General features: G+C 51.6%; 1 protein-coding gene and 2 pseudogenes across 2 annotated transcripts in view; 2 read left to right on the forward strand and 1 right to left on the reverse strand.

Annotated features, from left to right (window-relative positions):
- Positions 1-6,849, reverse strand: part of MBOAT2 (membrane bound O-acyltransferase domain containing 2) — a 45,120-nt gene extending 38,271 nt beyond the window's left edge. The window contains exon 1 of one of the 2 annotated variants that reach the window (XM_070428649.1): positions 6,700-6,849. In XM_070428649.1, coding sequence (XP_070284750.1) covers positions 6,700-6,780 — 81 coding nt within the window. In that variant the 5' untranslated portion in view covers positions 6,781-6,849. The remainder of the gene's footprint in view (positions 1-6,699) is intronic. The other variant, XM_070428650.1, reaches the window with a different exon arrangement.
- Positions 6,850-10,494: 3,645 nt separating this feature from the next.
- On the forward strand, positions 10,495-11,138 carry LOC139019347 (protein phosphatase 1 regulatory subunit 14B pseudogene; annotated as a pseudogene).
- Positions 11,139-12,400: 1,262 nt separating this feature from the next.
- Positions 12,401-12,820, forward strand: LOC139019597 (essential MCU regulator, mitochondrial pseudogene; annotated as a pseudogene).
- Positions 12,821-21,516: the final 8,696 nt, after the last annotated feature.

Genomic DNA, 21,516 nt, shown 5'->3' on the forward strand with positions numbered 1-21,516 from the left:
TCCCAGGTTCGATTCCGGTCAAGGGCGTGTACCTGGGTTGCGAGCACATCCCCAGTAGGAGATGTGCAGGAGGCGGCTGATCGATGTTTCTCTCTCATCGATGTTTCTAGCTCTCTATCTCTCTCCCTTCCTCTCTGTAAAAAATCAATAAAATATATTTTTTTAAAAAAATCAATGAAATATTTAAAAAATAAAATAAAATAAAACGCCACACCCCATCAGAGAGCCGTCCCGACTCGGACCCGAGAACGCCAGCCCAGAGGCCCGCAGGAGGAACGGACGGAGGAGGGAAGGGCGAAACGCCGGCCTTCCCACGTGAATGGGGTATTAACTTTCCAGACTCTTTCGAGAGGTGGCCCTCTCGGAGTGGAAGAACTAGTCAGATCAAATTTGAAATGCTGTTGGCCAATGCCAGCGTGAAATTACCAAGTGATGAAATACAAGAATCACATCATCAGCGCCAGGACGGCCTGGTCTCCACGCCTCCCGGCGCCCTCTCCGCCCGGCGAGGACCGTGCCCTGGTCTGTGGGTTCCTCCGACGTCTCGGACAGCGCGCTCCGGACGGGACTGGCCACCACCAACCATCACAGGAGCCGCGCCTAACTCCTCTCTTACATACACACGCAATTCCGCCCCAACCACGACACCCAGAAGTCCTATCCCCCACCTTCTCCTTCGAAAATACACGGGCAGCCCGGATCTAGAACAACGCTCTACCGCAACTATTTGCCACACATTAAGACTAAATTAAAATTGACCTTTTACTCAAGGTCAAATATATACATATATAATTTTCCCTGAAGCTAAGTACTTCAAGCCTTGAATTTTATCTGATTTCAGAAGGTGCTGTGAGGATTCAATTAGATGATAAAATGCAAGTGAAAGAAATGTGTAAACTGTAAGGAGTTACCCATTAGAATCACTGCCTGATTCTGCAGACTTTGCAACATTCAGCAGGTTGTCCCTCCCCCCTTCTCCCTCCTCCGAAACTTTCAGAATGCCCGAGTCTCCCTCTTCCCACCCAAAAAGTAGAGCATGTCATCCCTAACACAATGACCCTGCCCCCCAACAGGGCTGTTCAACCAGCCCAGCATCATCCCCAACTGGCCCTCTGCCAGGTACGTCATGCTGACGTCATGTCACTGGGGAAGTGGACTCCGGTGTCGCAGTGAGTCCAGCATCATGGGAAACGAGGGAACAACATGGTTAAAAGAGAAAGAAACAATGTTTCTTGACAGATGCGACTTCATGGGGGTTCCCCAGACTGAGTGTGTCATCATTTCACAACATATACAAATAACGAGTCTATATTATATATATATATATCTCCCACGTTCAAAGGCCGTTAAATCGCGTTGTTTACCCATATCTTCGGGAAAAAATCACTTCTACTGTCGTGGTCAACACTCCGCTTCCCTGTTTATAATGGTCTGGCCCTCTAGCAACCTGAGCGCGAAATTATAGCTAATTTGCCTGCAAACGTCAGGTGATCATCATAATCTGGCCCCTCGGTGTGATGTCAGATTGTCCACCATAACCCCATGTGTTCAGGCCACCCCCATGCACGCTGGGTCAGCCTGCGGATGAGTCAAGAGCATGTTCTCGAATGGAGAAAGCCTGCCCTCTCCGGAGTGGTCCTCACCTGGGGTGTCCGCATTGCTGGTTTTGCAATAGGAAAAGAGCTAATAAATCACACCTTTCAGAACCCTCCCCCTCCCCCGAAAAAAGGAAAGAAAGAGAGGGAGAGAGGGAGGGAGGGAGGAGAGGGCTGGAGAGCAGGCTCAGTAACTCGGAGACGTGGGTCAATCAAGTGCAATAGAAGCAATACGTGAAAACACTATCAAAACCAGGCTGATCCGGGACGTGCAGTGATCCTCCTCCGCTAATGCCCCGCCCTTGGGGGTCTGTTGAAAATTCGCCGCATCAGCAACGGATGAAGGAAGTTGGCCGGTGCCGGATGTCCTCAGGGCCCCTTCTTTGCCTCAGACAGGCTCTCCCTTAGCCCAAGCCCGCCAAGCCACCCTCCACCCAGCCCCTCAGCGCTGACCGCCCTAGAAAGGAAGCCCTCGGGAACGCAAGGCCTCGAGGGCAGAAACATCTAGACGTGTCCTATTTTAAAGCATCATAGACCCTCCCTTGATACCAGCTTTTTATTTAAACTCAAGGCCGGCTGAACAAGTACTGCGGCTGCCCCAAGGACACCTGGAGTTCCAGGAAAGATTACCAATGCAGGGGTCTAAGTCGAGATCTCTTGCGCCTTGCTCCTTGCCCGGCCTTCTTGTTAAACATTATTTCCTCCTCTCCCTCCCGTATCTGTTCTTACACAGGGTGGGGCATACGTAAGTTGACAGTTGTGAGTAGGCAACCCACAGAGCTTACGCCTGTATGATTACTACTTAATTACTGCATTCTTTTACAAATGAGCCACTGTTAGCCTACTTTTGCCCCACCCTGTATTCCATAGGTTCCATTAATTTTATCATTTCATAAATTCTACACTCTAGTAAAAAAAAAATTAAACTATTTTTCTGGCCCAACGGTCCTTTCTCTTTCTCTGGGATCAAACAACTACTCTTATAACCTCCTAAATTTTCAAGACACTGCTAATTAGTTCATACCAAATTCACATACTGACAAGTTATATTTTTACACTTTGCATTTCCTGACTTAGTCCTTTCCCTGTTAAATCACATGATTTGATTACAACCAATTCTTAAGCTTTCTCTAACGTGGACTCAATTATTCACATATTACAAAAGTTACTTTCTATTTTGCTCAATTTTAAAATAATGGCTAAATGACTATTTATTAATGCAATTTTACAATAAGAGTTTTTAGTTATTCCAAGAGCTTTATTTTTTTTAAAATATATTTTATTGATTTTTTTACAGAGAGGAAGGGAAACGGATAGAGAGTTAGAAACATTGATCAGCTGCCTCCTGCGCATCCCCCACTGGGGATGTGCCCGCAACCAAGGTACATGCCCTTGACCGGAATCGAACCTGGGACCCTTCAGTCCGAAGGCCGACGCTCCATCCACTGAGCCAAACCGGTCAGGGCATAGAGCTTTATTTTTAAAAAGTCAACTCTTCAGTGCTGGAAACGATTTATTATCACTATGTAAAAAGTTAAGGCTTTTGTTCACATTAATTCAAGATTACTAAGACTTGCTTTAAAAAAAAAAATTTTTTTTTAATGGGCAGAGGACCTAAATACACACTTCTCCAAAGAGGATATACAGATGGCCAATAGACTTATGAAAAGATACTAAACATCACTAATCATCAGAGAAATGCAAATTAAAACCACAATGAGATACCGCCTCACAGAAGGGCTACCATCAGTACGTCAACAAACAACAAGTGCTGAGGAGGACGTGGAGGAAAGAGAAGCCTCATGCACTGTTGGTGGGAACGCAGATTGGTGCAACCACTGTGTAAACAGTATGAATCTCATCAGAAATTAAAAATGGAACTGCCTTATGCCCCAGCAACCCCACTCATTCAAAAAGAATACATGTGCCCCGCTGTTCGTTGCAGCATTATTTACAATGACCCACGTGCCCATCAGTAGGTGAGGGGGTGCAAGAGCCGTGGTGCATGTATACCATGGCATACTACTTGGCCACCAGAAGAACGAAATCTTACCATTTGAAACAGGATGGGTGGACCTAGAGCAGCCGTGGGCAAACTACGGCCCGCGGGCCGGATCCGGCCCGTTTGAAATGAATAAAACTCAAAAAAAAAAGACCGTACCCTTTTATGTAATGATGTTTACTTTGAATTTATATTAGTTCACACAAACACTCCATCCATGCTTTTGTTCCGGCCCTCCGGTCCAGTTTAAGAACCCATTGTGGCCCTCGAGTCAAAAAGTTTGCCCACCCCTGACCTAGAGAGTATTCTGCTGAGTGAAGTAAGTCAGTTAGAGAAAGACACATGCCATATGATTTCACATATATGTGAAACCTAAAAAATAAAATAAAGCAACAAAACAGAAACAGACTCATGGATACAGAGAACAGACTGATAGTTGCCAGAGGGGAGGGACTTGGGGGTCTGGGGGAAGGGATTTAGAAGTACCATTTGGTAGCTACAGAATAGTCATGGGGATGTAAAGTACAGCATAGGGAATATATATATATATATATATATATATATATATATGCCTAAGCGACCATTCAACCGTTCCACCGGTAGCTATGACGCGCACTGGCCACCAGAGAGCAGATGCTCAATGCACAGGCATGTAAACATGGAGCAGACTGACGAATCTCAGAGGGAAGAGGGGAGGGGGGAGGATGGGAAGAGATTAACCAAAGATCTTATATACATACTAGAGGCCTGGTGCATGGGTGCGTGCACCGGGTGGGGTCCCTCAGCCTGGCCTTCGGAGATCGGGCCAAAACCAGCAGTCCGACATCCCCTGAGAGGGAGCAGGCCAGGCCGAGGGTCCCCACCAGTGCATGAATCTGTGCACGGGGTCCCCATTGTAATAACTATCTATGGTGCCAGGTGGGTGCTGGAAAAAGCAGGGGGTCACTGGGTACCTAACCACGATGCTGCACCCCTGAAACTAATACAAAATGATATTAGGGGGGAAAGACTTGCATAGGAGAATCAACTCAAAATCCTACACAAATGGCTCCACACATTCAGAAGACTGTCCAGATAATGAAGAAGGAAAGTCAGATTCTAAGTCCGTCCGCCTCCCCGGCTCCCGCTGCTTCTCTCAGGGCTGAAGGAACTCTGGGTTGCTGAGATGGTTAAAGGTGCTCATTAATATTAAATCGCCTTTCAAAGATAAGCTTCATATAAATTTAAAGGTGTTAGCCCAGTAAGGAAAAATTTCATCATGTCATGGGGAGAGAGAGACAGAGACAGAGAGAATGTGAACATACCTTTCTCCCTAAAATAAACCTTGCGCCTCATCAGCAAAAAAAAAAAAAATGTTTGACCTGGTATCGCCCTGTGCTTGCCGGTGCACCAGCAGCAACCTACTTAGGCCGGCGCTATACCGAACGCACGGAAAGGTCACCGCCGGTTCCGCTCAGAGCGCGGGACTCCTCCACGGGAAACCTCAGCGTGTTAACAAACAGAGACGTGACTGTGTCACGGCACAAGGTTACTTTCACTTCTGGCACTTTAATCTACCGGCACGACACACGCTGTAACCGTCCAGGACGCGTGAGGGTCAGGCAGTTCACGAGGAACCCAAAGTTATGGCTCAAACGCAAGAATTCAGATGTGACTGAAATTTAAGTAAAGAATTCAGATGTGAGCATAAAAGGTAGGAATGTTTTACACTCAGACACACTGAGTATATTTTTTAAAAAACACACACAGCCCCGGCCAGTGTGGCTCACTGGATAGAGTGTCAGTCTGCAGACCAAAGGGCCCCGGGTTAGATTCCGGTCAAGGGCACATACCTCGGTTGCAGGCTCCTCCCCGGCCCTGGCCCTGGTTTGAGCTCGTGCAGGAGGCAACCAAGCCAAGTGTTTCTCTCACATCGATATTTCTCTCTGTCTTTCCCTCTCTCTTCCCCTCTCCCCAAAAATCAATGGAAAAATATCCTCGGGTGAAGATTACACACACACACACACACACACACACACACACACACACACACGAGAGCAGAAGCCTCAGTGTCATAACGCCAGGCACAGGAGTGGCCCCCATCCCGCTGCTATGAAACGGATCGGGGTACAGAGGAACCCTGTATCGTGAGACCCCCAATGACATCCGTGACAGCCACATGCTCAAGAGGACAGTGGACCAGGCTGCCGGGGAAAGCGCAAGCACTTAGAGCTAGTCCATTTGAAATAACTTTCAGCAGAATTTTCGGCTTCTTACCTTGAGCTCGGGGCTGGCCCACCTCATCCTCTGTCCCCATCAGCCACCTCCCTGAGTGTCACCCGGACAAAACGCCTCCCCGCTTGCTCCCCGGAGTGATCGCTGCTGCGCCCACCCCAGGGACCCTCAGGCCTCTCCTGCCAGCTGGAGGGGTTGCGGTTCAATGCCACCCTCCCCTCGAGGCTGCTCGAGGGCAGGAGAGAGGAATGGGGGGCTGGCTCCGGCCAGCTACAAGGTTGCAACTTTCTCACCTAGAAACCCGGGATGATGAACTCGCCGTGACTCTCCTCCATCACCTCTGCCTTCCCCCTCGCGGCTGCCTGTCTCCTACACTGGCCACCCTCCAACGCACACTGTGCCCTGCTCCCCTGGTCACCGCCACGGCACGGGCGCCCAGTCCAGCCCGCTCTCCACCGCGGCACAGCCATCCTGCTTCCCCGTGGGGCAGCGAGTGCCACGCGCTCGGGCACAGACACCCGGTTTTCCGCCCCGCCTACACCCGTGCCCACTCGCCCTGGAAGTGGCTTCAGGGCTCCGGATCGCCGGCCGCTGGGCTCGCACGCCCCGGTCTGGGTGCCGCTGGGGCAGGGCGCAGGGCGCAGGGCCAAGCAGGCACGCGCGCCCGTCGGTGCCCCCCCCCCCCGCCCGCTCCCCGGGCGGCCCCGGCACGGGCACGGGCCGGTTGGGGGCTGGGTGGGCACGCCGGGGAGGGGCGGCCGGTGCCAGGCGGCCGGCGGACAATCCCAGGCGAGTCGCCCCCTCCCTGCAGGGCAGCCCCCGCCCCAGCAGGCGCCCTGGGTCCCGGCCCGGAGGGGGCGGCGATGGCGCGGTGGACAGGCCCGGTACCTGGTCGATGGGCAGCTGCACGGCGTCGCTGAGGGGCTGCAGGAGGGTGGAGCCCGTGGTGCTGGTGCTGGCGGTGGCCATGCCGACCCGGCCCCGCGCCCGAAGCGTTCGGCCGCCCGCACTCTGCCCCGCGACGCCGAGGATGGGGATGCAGCCGGCGAGCCTGCCCTCTTGTCGCCCGCGGTCCGGGCGGCGCGGGGCGGCGCGGGGCGGCGCGGGGCGGGGCCGGGGCGGGGCCGGGGGCGGGGACCGGCTGGGCCCTCCCCCCCGCCGAGCCCGCGGCCCTGTCGGCCCGCGCGCCCCGCCCCCGACTCCCCGCCGCCGCCGCGCCCCCTCCCCACCTCGCGCGCCCTCGCGCCAGACAGCCCCGCGGCCCAATCGCGGCGCAGCACCCCGACATCGGCGGCCAATCAGAGGGCGCCGGCCCGCCGCGCTCGCTCCCGCCGCCCGGGCCGAGGGGCAGGGGGCGGAACAGCTGGGGCGGGAGGGCCGCTCTCGGGGCCGCTGCCCGGGAGGGGCGCCTGCGGCTCTCCCCCACCCCACCCCCGAGTCTCCTCCCCGGGGGTCCGCGCACCCTAACCTCTCCCGGAGGGACAGGGCGGACAAAGGGAGCGGGTGGCCGCCAGACAAAGGGCCGACGAGCGGGGCGCCATCTACCAGCCCTGGGGGGGGGGGGGGGTTAGGGCTGAAGGGGCTGGGGCGCTGTCTACCAGCCCTGGGGGCGCTGGGGGCAACCTGGGGCGCAGTCTACCAGCCCTGGGGGCGCTGGAGGCAGCCTGGGGCGCCGGCTACCAGCCCTGGGGGGCCTGGAAGGGCTGGGGCGCCGTCTACCAGCCCTGGGGGGCTGGGGGCAGCCTGGGGCGCCGTCTACCGGCTCTGGGGGGATGGGGCAGCCTGGGGCGCGGTCTACCGGCCCTGGGGGGCTGGGGGCAGCCTGGGGCGCCGTCTACCGGCTCTGGGGGGCTGGGGGCAGGCCCCTTTGCGGACGCGGTGCAGGAGCCCACACTTGGGCCCGCTCAGCCGCGTGCGCCTCCCACTCACCTTCCCGCCCCCAAGGCTCCAGGGGCGGGCGGCTCAGGTGGGGCACCCCCTCACCTGTCCTGGCAGGACCCGCTGCCCGCGTGCGGACGGCCTTCCGCACGAAGGAGCGAGGTGCCTCAGCATCCGTTCACCCCAGCGTCCATCCCCGGTCCCCGACGTGGGCTGCGTTTGCGCACCCCTACCTGAGGGCGGCCATGTGTTGTAATGTACCCCACAATCACACAAGGACGCCTCAAGAAGTCGAATTAAAGAGTCACATTTATTGCAATCCGGGACTATGAGGGGCCATTCCCCAAATCTCATAGTAATAAGATGGCCGAAAAACCAGACTTATAATATAGGCAAAGATCACAAAGGTATTGATTACATCCCAGGGTTTGGAATGAGGAACCTGGTTCGCAAAAAAGCAGTTTACAGAAGCAGAAGCAGCATGTTATCTAAATTACAGTTTTGGGGTCTCCGGATCACTGAGTCAACAGAGACACGTTAACTGGAGCCCTCTGACCTTGGGATAACTGTGCTGTCCTTCCCAGGTGAAGGACAACGTGCTTTCTAAGACCAGTGTGACCACAACCCATGGGAAATTCACATTACAATCAATAGGGTATTTAATCGAATGGGGTGATTTATATAATTCAGAAAATCAAAATAACTTTTCTATTATTTTAGCAAGCAAATAAGTACAGAAACCAAACAGCAGGGTTAAAGTTAAACTATACTTTCCACCTGAGATGATTGCAACCATACTTCACGTGTGCACCCCTGTCTGCAGGCTTCCGTATCTGACCTCCCTGCCCAGACGTAAGCCTTTGGCATCCTGGAAAATGCAAGTGCCCACTTCTGTTTGGAAGATTTCTGAGGAGGAGGGAGCTGCGGGGGGGGGTGGGGGGGGGCGGGTGGAGGGGGGGCTTGGGGAGAGCTGGACACTCGGGTTAACAGTCTGAACTTTTTGTAGGAATCAGTAATGAGTGGGAGTTTAACCACTAGCTTTAGTGCTTCCAGGCTGTTTCAAAGGCATATTAACACGTAACACCCCCCTACACACACACACCACCACCCGGCAGATAGGTCTACCGAGTGTTTCCACCCTGACCTAGCAAAGCGATGGAGGCACCGAAACATCTAGTAACTTGCCCGAGAGAGCCCAGCTAAAAAACAGCAGAGAGGGGACCACAGCCCGAGGACTCTGCCTGCAGTTTACGCTCCTTCCTCAAACCTAAGCCCAGTCCGAAATCCTCATCAGCGGCCAGGTGCCCAGCCGGTCAATTGGTCCCGCGCAGGCCCGGGTGGAGCCACAGCACAGGTGGGAAGACCGGAGCTTCAGCGGCTCGTCTTGGGCCTTGGTGGCCTCTGAAGAGGAGGCAGTGAGTTTGTCAGTCCAGCCTCTTCCTGCCTGACATCCTTTGGTCCGTTGGTTAACTTACGGCCTCTACTGGACCCTCGCAGGGTAAAGGGTAGGAGGCAAATCTGCAAACCAGAGCCTCAGTCTCCGGGGGCCGTGCTCCAGTAAGAGCTGCAGTTGATTTTACTATTTGAGCATAATAATAGCACAAATTATATATTTCATAAATTACAATTCAGAGGAGAGCTCAGAACCGTGCATGGTAAGACTTAAAATCTATTAATTACCACCCAAGAAATATAATGTGATTCTGAAAACGGGAACTACTTTTCTCAGATTAAAAATACTACATCGGGTCGTTTTCGATGAAGAAATGGAGACCCATATTTTAAGCTAATAACTCAGGGGTGATAGCATCAGTGTGACGCAGGCCTTCGGTCTAGTATCTGCTAATTAGACCAGAAGCTCTTAAACTGTGATGAAGGGAGAAAGAATTGAACTAATTATACACAATGCCTGCCTGTGCTATTTCAGATGACATCCACCCTATAAAAGTGATTCTCACATTCTGAGTTCTTTAAAAAGCAAACATGAGTACTTGGTATACTCAAGGACTGAGGGGTTCTATAAAGAATTAATGATGTTTATCATCAAAAGAAGAAACAGTCACACAAACAAGACAGAGAAGGCAAAGTGTTATCAGACTAGTCCAGGGGTGGGCAAACTTTTTGACTCGAGGGCCACAATGGGTTCTTAAACTGGACCGGAGGCCGGAACAAAAGCATGGATGGAGTGTTTGTTGAACTAATATAAATTCAAAGTAAACATCATTACATAAAAGGGTACGGTCTTTTTTTTTTTTTTAGTTTTATTCATTTCAAATGGGCTGGATCCGGCCCGCGGGCCGTAGTTTGCCCACGGCTGGACTAGTATCTATCAGGCCTGTCCAGTATGGCTCAGTGGTTGAGCATCAACTTATAAACCAGGAGGTCATGGTTCGATTCCTGGTTGTGCCCAGGTTGTGGGCTCGATCCCCAGTAGGGGGCATGCAGAAGCCAGCCAATTGATTCTCTTTCTTTTTTTTTTTTTTTTTAATATATTTTATTGATTTTTTACAGAGAGGAAGGGAGAGGGATAGAGAGTTAGAAACATCGATGAGAGAGAAGCATTGATCAGCTGCCTCCTGCACGCCCCCCACTGGGGATGTGCCCGCAACCAGGGTACATGCCCTTGACCGGAATCGAACCCGGGACCCTTGAGTCCACAGGCTGACGCTCTATCCACTGAGCCAAACCGGTTTGGCTCTCTTTCATCATTGATGTTTCTATCTCTCCCTTCCTCTCTAAAGTCAATAAAAATATTTTTTAAAGAAAAATACCGCGGGACGCGCGCACGTGGCCCCGGCGGCCGCCATGGCGGACAGCGGCCCTGCGGGGGGCGCGGCGTTGGCCGCCCTGGCTCCCCGGGCCGGGAGGTGGTGGCCCCGGGCCCTGCTGTCTACTTTCAGAGCCCGCCGGGTGCCGCAGGCAAGGGCGATGGCCCCGTGAGGCGCCAAGGGAAGGTCACGGTCAAGTACGACCGCAAGGACTTACGGAAGCGCCTCAACCTGGAGGAGTGGATCCTGGAGCAGCTCACCCGCCTCTACGACTGCCAGGAAGAGGAGATCCCCGAGCTGGAGATTGATGTGGATGAACTCCTGGACATGGAGAGTGATGATACCCGGGCTGCCAGGGTCAAGGAGCTGCTGGTTCACTGTTACAAACCCACTGAGGCCTTCATCTCTGGCCTGCTGGACAAGATCCGGGCATGCAGAAGCTGAGCACACCCCAGAAGAAGTAAGGGTCCTCAACCCAGGTGAACGGTGGCTCCCACAGGACAATCGCTGCCCCCTGACCTCGTAGCAACAGCAATACCAAGGGGCCCTGCGGCCAGGCCTGGTGCCATGAGCAGGGCTCCCTGTGCCCCTTACTTAGGGGCCTCTTCCCTGCCCCTTGTTTTCCATTTTGGGGTTTTTTTATTATTATTAAACTGATGGGACTTTTAAAAAAAAGAAAAATACCGCCAGAACCGGTTTGGCTGAGTGGATAGAGCGTCAGCCTGTGGACTGAAAGGTCCCAGGTTCGATTCCAGTCAAGGGCATATACCTTGGTTGCCGGCACATTCCCAGTGGGAGATGTGCAGGAGGCAGCTGATTGATGTTTCTCTCTCATCAATGTTTCTAACTCTCTATCTCTCTCCCTTCCTCTCTGTAAAAAATCAATAAAATATATTAAAAAAAAAAAGAAAAATACCTATTGGGGTGATCACTTTATCTACACTAATAAAAGAGAAAGATGCAAATTGGCCATACCTTCGTGACTCCCACCAGCCAATCAGGAGTGAGTATGCAAATTAACCCAACAAAGCTGGCAGGTTAATTTGCATACACAGGCACTGAGTGGCGGGGGGTGGGGCAGACACTTGCGTTGTCCCAAGACGACAGGCGTTCTGGGCCTCTGGGCAGTGTGGGAAGGTGGAAAGGCGGCTCTGGGCTAGAACAAAGGTGGTGCCGGCAGCCAGGGAAAGGAAGGCCAATTCTTGCACGAATCTTTGTGCATCAGGCCCCTAGTAAGGTATATAAACATCTAATCACTGTGTTGTACACCCGAGACTAATATGATATTGTATGTTGCCGGAAGCCAGTCCATCCTTGCTGCTTGACACAGTTGCTGCAGGGAAGAAACATCTGCACAGCATATGTCTCAAGGGACCTGGCGTATATGGCATACTGTTCTTAATATGTTTGCTCCCCTTAGCACTGTGTTTTAACCAAGGTCACCTCTCCGAGAAAGGTTGTTTCCCCAGGTGGGGATTTTTCCCTGAAGTTAGGGAGGGAATAAAGCCCCTTAACTAAGTGCCAGGCGGGTAGTTAATCACTTTAACTATGAACAATCTCGCTTAAGCTACATAATCTTTACTCCCTGGAATGGAGATAAGAAACGCCCTAACCTTTGGAATAGAAATTGACAGGATTAAAATCAACTGGTATAAATACAGATGTAACAAGACAATAAAACACAGAACCTGGCTGGTGAACCTGGCTGGAGAACCTGGCTAGACCTGGCTAGAACCTGACTAGGCTGCTAATCAACTGAACGCTGTCGCTGTGTCATTCCTTCTTCGCCAACTCCATCCACACCTTTGGGAACCCCTGGACCTGCTGGGGTTGGACCCCAACAACTGGTGCCTCTCGTCTGCTCCAAAAGCCTCGTGAGGCTTGGGGCAGCGTTCTTGGTGAGGGCGTCGCTGGGGCCAGGTGCTGGGGTCCGGGTGCCAGGGATGGCGTCCAGAGCGGCTCGCTGCCTGGTATTGGCATCTGTTCGATATGGGGCTCTCCAGAGAGGACCGAGCTTGAAGAAAGATGGGGATATCTCTGCCGGAAGAGGCGGCTCAGGTCGGAGCCTGGTGCCATCGAGGTCAGTCATCGTTACTCGCAGCGGCGCCATTTTGCCCAAACCGGTGAAAATGTCCTTCGGCCTCCTCCGTGTGTTCTCCACTGTGATCCCCTTCCTCTATGTCGGGACGCTCATTAGCAAGAACGTTGCCGCTCTCCTTGAGGAGCATGACATTTTTGTCCCAGAGGACGAAGATGATGATGACTACCAGGTCATGAAGTTCAGGAAAGAGAAAGCCATCCCTGAATCAAGACATGGCGATGATCACAGCCTCTCCTCCTTGCCTATCAGCAGAAGGGACTAGGGAAAGCCCTCAGCCTCCCAACTCCAGTGAAGCCTCCTGCAAAGCCCATGCCCACAGCCCTGTGTCCCAGGCTCTGGGAAGTTCCCCGAGATGTGCAATCCACTGAGCATAACCAGATGATGAATAGACATGACAAATATCAACTATGAAAAAAAAAATTCTTCCGAGTCTGATACAACTGTGTGACAAACCCAATTAGTTCATTTCTCTCTGCTTCAGTTTTCCACCCATAAAATGGGAAAATGGTACTACTGCCTCAGAAGGATCATGTTATGAACTACTTTTTATAATCAGGGCAAAAAAATGTAGCTGCCCGTACAACAGCAAGATGCCTTTCACCTGCGTGAAAAGTACGGTCACTGGTGCATGCAGCGTCCGGATTGCGAGAGGGATGTTCGACTGCCGGTTTAGGCCCGACATCCCCCGACGGGTCCCGGATTGCGAGAGGGCGCAGGCCGGGATGAGGGACCCCCATCCCTATGCACAAATCTCATGCACCAGCCTCTAGTCCACATAATAAAAGCCCCAGGTGGCTGACTGTCATCCTTGAGCACTTACAGGCTAACTCTAACCTGGGATCAGACACTGAAATTCAGAAAGTCGCCCTTTCGGGCCTGACACAGCTCCGCGGGGGCATCCCAAAGCAGTCAGAATAAGAGCGAGAACGCAGGAGGCAGCAGCAGACCCGCTCGGAAGCCCTGCCTCTGCTCCTCCACGGCACCAGCACAGCGGTTTATCTTCCTTGTCCATACATCAGGAAACTCGAAATAAATTCAGTGGTCTCGTCTTCCTAAAATTTTGATTCCCCCAAATTTCTAGAACTTTCCTCTCTTCCTGAACCCACATTCGGTCTGGGTTTATTTGTCAAAGATGCAAACGAAACTCATGCTGACTCATCGGTTCGAGAACCGCATTGTCTTCCGATTGCTGCGCTGGCTTCTGGGCTGCCTCTAACTTGCTGCCTCTCTCCTCGTCCTTTCCTCTTGAAAACGCCTGTCACTCTCAGGGGCCGGGGATGACGCCTGTGTTCTGTCTTGGGGACACACTGCCTTTCCTCGAGGGTCTATTTGGCTTTTTCCACCTTAATAGGAGCGGGTCTAGTCTCAATGAGAAGGACACCCGTCCGCTGAGCGCTCACATATTCTGAGGGAGCCACACGCACCCCTCTGGCCTCTCGGTATAGAAAACAAAGTGCAGCCCGGCCGGCGTGGCTCAGTGGGTGAGCATCGACCTATGAACCAGGAGGTCAGGGTTCGAGCCTGGGTTGCGGGCTTGATCCCCAGTGTGGGGCATGCAGGAGGCAGCCGATCCATGATTCTGTCTCATCATGGATGTTCCTCTCTCTCCCTCCCTCTCCCTTCCTCTCTGAAATCAATAAAAATATATTTAAAAAAAGAAAAACGAAGGACCAACTCCCATGCGCCCACACGGCTGCGTCATGGCATTTGTGTGCAAGTCAGGAAGCATCTGGAAGGTAAGTCGCAGCACCCACCCAGGCTCCTCATCATCGCCGCCCACTCAGCTCCCTGGGCCTCGCCTCCTCTGTCCCGCCTCGAAGCTCAGGCCGGGCTGCTCCCCTGTAATTACCAGATCAGCTCCCTCCCTTCAGCAGGCTGACTACGCGCTGCTCAACAGTCCAGTCTGGCGAGCTGGGCAGTCACCCCCTTCTGAGGCCGGCTCAACGCAGAGAGAACTGGGGACTCCCGGCCCCCAGAGCCCTGTGTGGTCCCCAGAGCCCGTGCTGTCCGCGCATTTCCTGTCCGCAGGGAAATGTTCTGGGCAGGTGTTTTCTGCGTGAGCCCGGCCTCCTGGCTGCCTGGTTCCAGGGCGGGGCTTGTGCCAAGTCAGGTGAAGCCAAGGCCAGAGCCCGAGGCAGCAGAACGGGGAGTGAGGACCCTTCTCCCTCAGTGTCAGGCCCGGGGCGACCACATCTAACCCAGATCCCTCACCAAAACCTGCTGTCCCGGACCGGCGGCTCTTGTGGTTACACGGGAGGGACCTGCCAAGTAATGGCCTTATCATCAGATAATGGCTTGGTTTCGATTTCATCAAATTATCTTTTAATTGCTTCCACTTGAAAGCAGATAGCTCTTCTCTTGGCCGTGGGTTTCTGTCTGTGGATCCTGATCGAGGCTTAGGTACTGCCTAGCACAACCCAGTCTGTATTGAAATCACAGCACATTAACAATAAAAGTCTCTGGTGAAAGAGATAGCAAAGGTCCCCACAGCAGCTCCAACCTATTGCATCACTGGATTCGTAAATAATGGGTTGCTGCTCCCAAAATGAGGCGGAAATAACCACCAATAGGAGCCCCTTTCTTCGGTTCTTCATTTGAACGACTACCCCTGACTTTGTTGAGGCGTTCGGGTTGGGGTTGGGGTCGGGGGGTGGGGGAGGGTCATAAAATGGACCAGGTAAGGCCGGCCAGCGTGGCTCAGTGATTGAGCATCAACCTATGAACCAGGAGGTCACGGTTCGATTGTCAGTCAGGACACACGCCCAGGTTGCGGGCTCCATGCCCAGTGTGGGGCGTGCAGTAAGGCAATTCTCGCTCATCATTGATTTTTATCTCTCCCCCCTCTCCCTTCCTCTCTGACATCAATAAACATACATATTTTTAAAGCATCAGGTGAAGAGTTGGGCACTGGGACAAGGTTGCCTGAGTTTGAAGCTAGTTACTATTTATTTGAGTTTGGACACGTTATTTAACCTCTTTGGGCCTCCGTCTTCTCACCTATAAAATGGGAATAATAATGGTTTGTGCCACTCCTATCACAGTATCCATGGCGAAGTGTAAGCTCTCGGTGAATGTTAGCCACCATCGCCGCCACCGCCCTCCTCCTCCTCCTCACCCTTGTTTCTAGAGAAAGGGCGGGTCTCAAAGTCTGTTTCTTTGTGATGGGGTGGGGCCACAACATGAGTAACAAAGAAACAGAATTTCCGGAGGATGAGGCCCAGAAATCAGGATTTTAAAAAGATTCCCAGGTGATTCTCACTTGCAGCCAAGATTGAGAACCACACACTGCGCTACAGGAATGGACGGCAACTCCTCTTAGACCTTTTCTTCTTAAACGTGGCGCACACTGTGCTGGGTCAGGCACCTTGGTTTTTAACTGTCCGTGTCTACTGTGAGCCTTCACAACCTACTCAGGAGAAAAGAGGAGGAAGGAGGGACAGACAGTGATTTAGAGAAGGCTATGATGGGTGAGGACCAAGCGGATGGATGCGTAATTTATAACCTGGAGTATTACTTTGTGACCCATTTGAGAATTGTCACTCTGACTGGTGATTTTGGGAATTCCAGGTACCCTCAGCCTTCCTCCTTCTGTGTAGTATTTCTTTAAATACCTTCTCTGAATCCACACATATTGGTCTCTATCTCTTTTTTTTTTTTTTTTTTTGGTTCGTGTCCAGCTGGAAACCAATGAATTGAGTTCATGTTATTCCAGGACAGCAGCCAGGAACTTGATCTTATTGCGTAAGCTACGCCACTCCTCCCGTGTAGCGCACATCCAGCTACTGACCCTGCACGCTTCTCCGAGCACGGGCAACGCTGTTCCCTCTGGAGCTGCCTGCATGTCATTGAGAAATACATTAAAGGGAAAAGCCAATGAGCTCAGGTCTGTCTGATGCGAGCCAGCCAGCCAGTGTGTCGGTGGCTCCCGCAGGTCCCTCTGGATGACACGTCTCTCCCAGGACACGTGCTTACAACCCAGATTCCTGGGCAACACCAAACACAAAAAGAAGCAGGATTTAGCCCAGCTGGCATGGCTCAGTGGTTGAGCGTCAACCTATGAACCAGGAGGTCACGGTTCGATTCCCGGCCAGGGCACAGGCCCAGCTTGCAGGCTCAACCCCCAGTCGGGGGCGTGCAGGAGGCAGCCTATCAGTGATTCTCTCTCATCATTGATGTTTCTGTCTCTCTCCCTCCCTCTTCCTCTCTGAGATCAGTGAAAATATTTTTTTTTAAAAGAATCAGAATTTGAATAATAAGAAAAAGGAACTTGGGCATTGTCTACAGTAATTTTTCTTATCCCTGCTCAAACTACCTCAAAATCCTAAAAAGAAAGAAAGAAAGAAAGAAAGAAAGAAAGGAAGGAAGGAAGAAAGAAAGAGGATTACTAGGCCAGGCCCAGGAATCTGCATTTCCCCCATGGCCTCGAGGAATTCCTAGGCACACACAGAAGCTCGGGAACCCATACTCTGGGCTCTCACTTTGTTAAGAACGTCGTTTTAATGAAGCAAATACGGAAGTGAATTCACAGGTGCCGACTCCTATACCAGAGCCGGTCATTTAGCCAGGTTTTACTAAGTGTCTTTCCAATTTACAACTAATAAATCTGTAACCCTTTTCCTATGTCAACACGCTAACCAAACCCACTAATGCTAAATGCGTGCTAATCACATGACAACTAACATCGCTAGACCCCTTTTGTTATTGAAATGCAATCAAACTTAAATGCTCAGAGTACAGCCGAAAACCGGTTTGGCTCAGTGGATGGAGCGTCGGCCTGCGGACTGAAGGGTCCCGGGTTCGATTCCGGTCAAGGGCATGTACCTGGGTTGCGGGCACATCCCCAGTGGGAGATGTGCAGGAGGCGGCTGATCGATGTTTCTTTCTCATCGATGTTTCTAACTCTCTATCTCTCTCCCTTCCTCTCTGTAAAAAATCAATAAAATATATTTAAAAAAAAAATGCTCAGAGTACATTCTTGTTGATTGCAGTGTGTAAGAAAGGTAAAGGTAGTAATATTCCCTTATATTTCCGACAATCGTGGTTTCTTACAAACATCAGAAAACATCATTGAGCTCCCAGCCCAGGTCCTGTGCTGGCCAACGCACCGTTCAAGTGGCAGCGCATTTGGCCCAGGAAGGGAACTCGGGAAACACAGGAAACGAGTTGGCCACGGGGCTCGATGTTAAGGAGCATCTAGGTCAGCACCTCCGCGTGACACACATGTCTCCGGTCCTTGCCGAGGGGCGGCATAGTGGGGTCTTCTTGAAGGAACAGTCAGCATAGACGAAAACTAGCAAGATCACCGGGGGGAGTGTTTAAAATGCAACAAAGAGGCCCTAGAGCAGTGGTTCTCAACCTTCTGGCCCTTTAAAACAGTTCCTCATGTTGTGACCCAACCATGACATTATTTTCGTTGCTCCTTCATAACTGTCATGTTGCTACTGTGATGAATCGTCATGTAAATATCTGATATGCAGGATGGTCTTAGGCGACCCCTGTGAAAGGGTCGTGCGACCGCCAAAGGGTCGCGACCCACAGGTTGAGAACCGCTGCCCTAGAGCAGTGCGAGCATTTCTCTCTCTCGCTTTTCCTTTTTGAATTTCATTTTATTTTTATTTCTCATACAGTAATACATGTACAGTTTGAACAAAATCAACTCGCACAGACTATCAGCAGAAGGAAAGTGTCCTGTCCGACTTCTCCTCACTCCGGAGTTTCCTTCCCAGCATTTTCCGTTCGTTTTCCAATCTCACAACTGTTTCTATCGGAATTGTCCGCCATGTCGACTTTTACAAAAAATGCTTCCGCTACTCTCACGACCTTTTCGTTTTAAACATTGTGCAGTGACCGCCTCACTGTGGGAGCCGATCCATGATTCTCTCTTATCCCATCCTGCCTGCAACCCCATCCTCCCCACACAATTGCGCCACCACTGTAGGTTCAATATGCAGCATTCCCATGATGACGCCATAAATGTTGTGCAGAGGTGAGTCACACAGTCCACCGTAATATGTTTCCTCCACTACTTTCTATTTTTCCCGGAGTTACCACTTGCCTTTCTTTTCCTTCATTCAGTTTTCTATGTAACCGTCACCAACACATCTCCAAGTCCTACCACAAACTCTAAAACTCCAGTCACCATGGGCACGGGCAGGGGGTGACCTCTCCACTCCGTGTTTTCCTAGGGCTCCTGCGTCCTGCTGTTCCAGGCGGGCGTGGCTGCCCTCTAAACCCTGAAGCCAGCCCTCAGACGACAGTTTCCCTTTGGGTCATGGAAGGGTTCCTTCCATCCCCTCCGACCTGGAACCCCTGGATGCGACACAGCCAGGAACAGCACTCAGGCGCACCACTGGACGGTCCCAATAGCAGTCCCGTGGCCACTGCCACCTGCTGTGGTCCTTCCGGTCCTAGGGGCCATCTCAGGGGGGCACTGTGGCCCCAGGTGGACAAACAACTGTCTGGGGGATGGAGAGTCCAAAACACCACACTCTTGCCCACGGGTGGGGCTCAGTGGTTGAGCGTCGACCTATGAACCAGGAGGTCAGGGTTGGATTCCCGGTCAGGGCACATGCCTGGGTTGTGGGCTCAGCCCCCAGTGGGGGGCGTGCAGGAGGCAGCCGATCCATGATTCTCTCTTATCATTGATGTTTCTCTCTCTCTCCCTTCATCTCTGAAATCAACAAAAATATATTTTAAAAAATATCAAGACACCATACACTTTTAAGATATAGAACACACATATGATACATAAACAGACATATAACATATCTGTGGCATTAAAATTCCACGGGTAGGTTAGAGAAGAAACGTCTACAAAGGCTCCTCAGGAGAGCAATAAGGAGAAAGAAAAAAGGCCAAGAACCACTGAGATAGTCCAACCTTTGCCCCAGATGCCCCAGAATGTGTGATACCCTCGGTAGCGGCCCCTTCACACGTGTCCACCTTCCAGTCCCTCATGGGGGAGTTTGCCTGATGGCACCTCGGTCACGTTTAGAACCGTTGCTCAAGGGAGCCTGGGAAACACTGTTTCAGTCGTCTAGTGTTTAAAGCGGAGGAAGTGGCCATCTGTCACACCTGACAAAGCTGGTCTAGAATCTTAAGTTGAACCCCTTTTGCACTTAGAATTCTGAAGGCATTGTTCCATCCTATATAATAAAAGGCTAATATGCAAATCAACCAAACTGCAAAACGACCGGACGCTATGACGTGCACTGACCACCAGGGGCCAGATGCTCAGTGCAGGAGCTGCCCCCTGGTGGTCAGTGCGCTCCCACAGGGGGAGCGCTGCTCAGACAGAAGCTGGGCTCACAGCTGGCAAACGCAGCAGCAGTGCCGCCTCCCCAGCAGCGCTAAGGACCCCTCAGGGGATGTCCACCTGCCAGCAGGGAGCAGACCTAAGCCAGCAGTCGGACATCCTTCGAGGGCTCCTGGACTGTGAGAAGGCCGGGGTGGGCTGAGGGAGCCCCGCCACCCCCCCCACCCCCCCCACCCCCCGCCAGTGCACAAATGTCATGCACCGGGCCTCTAGTTTTCTTATAAATTCCAATGATGCTGTTAAGAAATGCTACTTTAATTCCTGATTCTTTGTACTGATCTATTGCAGTTTTTTCCTTCCTTCTCTGAAAGTGTCTGGGGTATTCTTTCTATCACTGACGTCCTGAAATTTTAATGATCTTTCTTGGGTGAGTCTTTTCGCTCACATTGCCGGGTATTCTGTGGCCCCTTTCATTCTAGAAGCACAGGGCCTTCCATTCAGGGGAATTGTCTTGTTTCTTTGATAGTTTTCTCACCTTCACGATGTCCGTTCTCTCTTTTTGGAATTCTTATTTATAAGACACTGGACTTCCTGGATTGAGCCTCTAGTTTAATTTTTTTTCTATGTTCCAGCTCTGAATTTTCCCAACTTTATCGTCCAACCTTCTCCTGATTTACTGATTTTTTTCCTTCAATTATTTTCCATCAAGTCATTCACGAAAATTACATTAATTTCCTCATTGAAAATAATTCTAATGACTAAAAGTAACAAAATAACAATGAAACGTGTCTCATCCATTTAAAAATGTACATGTTATGAACAAGGCAATTTGTGCCACCACAGAAACCAAGCACTCAGAGCACGCCCAAGTGGGTGTGTGTCGAGTGACACTCCCTCCACATTCTGCGTGGAGTAGGGTTCGGGATCTGAAAGAGGAGCCGCACAACAAATGAGAGAAAAAGACACGAGATAATTTTGCAATATTGGGGGACCAAGTGGGCAAGTCCCGTAGGACTTCCACTGATCTCAGGCCGCTCTAAGCTTTTATTTGATCTGGGGTAGCCCTAGGGTAAGGAGGTTTGAATGACACATGGATTAGCTCATTGGTAGACAATTTCCAGGAATAGGCAGAATATCTGATCAACAATAATCAACAAGGATCTACACAAGTGTCTAAGGAATTAAGGGAACTAAGGTGGGGATGCGTCAGCTGTTATTACCTAAATTAACTGGGTGGTAACTAGAGTAACTGGGTGGTGCACAGTTCTGACCTTTGCTAGGACTTCAAAGGTTACTAGCTTTTGGGGGTCTCTGTCTAAACTCAGCTAGTGAGGACAATGAATGGACCCCGGCAGGTGTGCAAAGACAATGCACCCATTAGCTGGCTTGTTGTGTGTCACTGTTTACATAATCACTCACTCGCCCGCTTATGAAATATACTCGAGAACATGAAGAAATACGAGATCCACCTTATGTTTCTCCTTTTCACAATCCCAGCGCTCGACTCATAACAGCAACTTCACCAACCCTGATAGTCAAACGTTTCCAAAGCAAAAAGGCGAGCCTTCCCCATAGCCTGCTGGGCAGGTTCTGCTGCCGTCGCGGAGTTAGCTGCCTGCTCTTACCAGGAGAGCCCGGCATCGCAGAGTGAAACAGCGTGAGTAATAATTATAGTAAAACAGCGTGAGTAATAATTATAGAAA

Source organism: Myotis yumanensis, unplaced genomic scaffold, assembly GCF_028538775.1.
Source record: "Myotis yumanensis isolate MYYU_CA2020_CCGP unplaced genomic scaffold, mMyoYum1.0.hap1 SCAF_11, whole genome shotgun sequence".
In the NCBI taxonomy this organism is placed as follows: Eukaryota; Metazoa; Chordata; class Mammalia; order Chiroptera; family Vespertilionidae; genus Myotis; species Myotis yumanensis.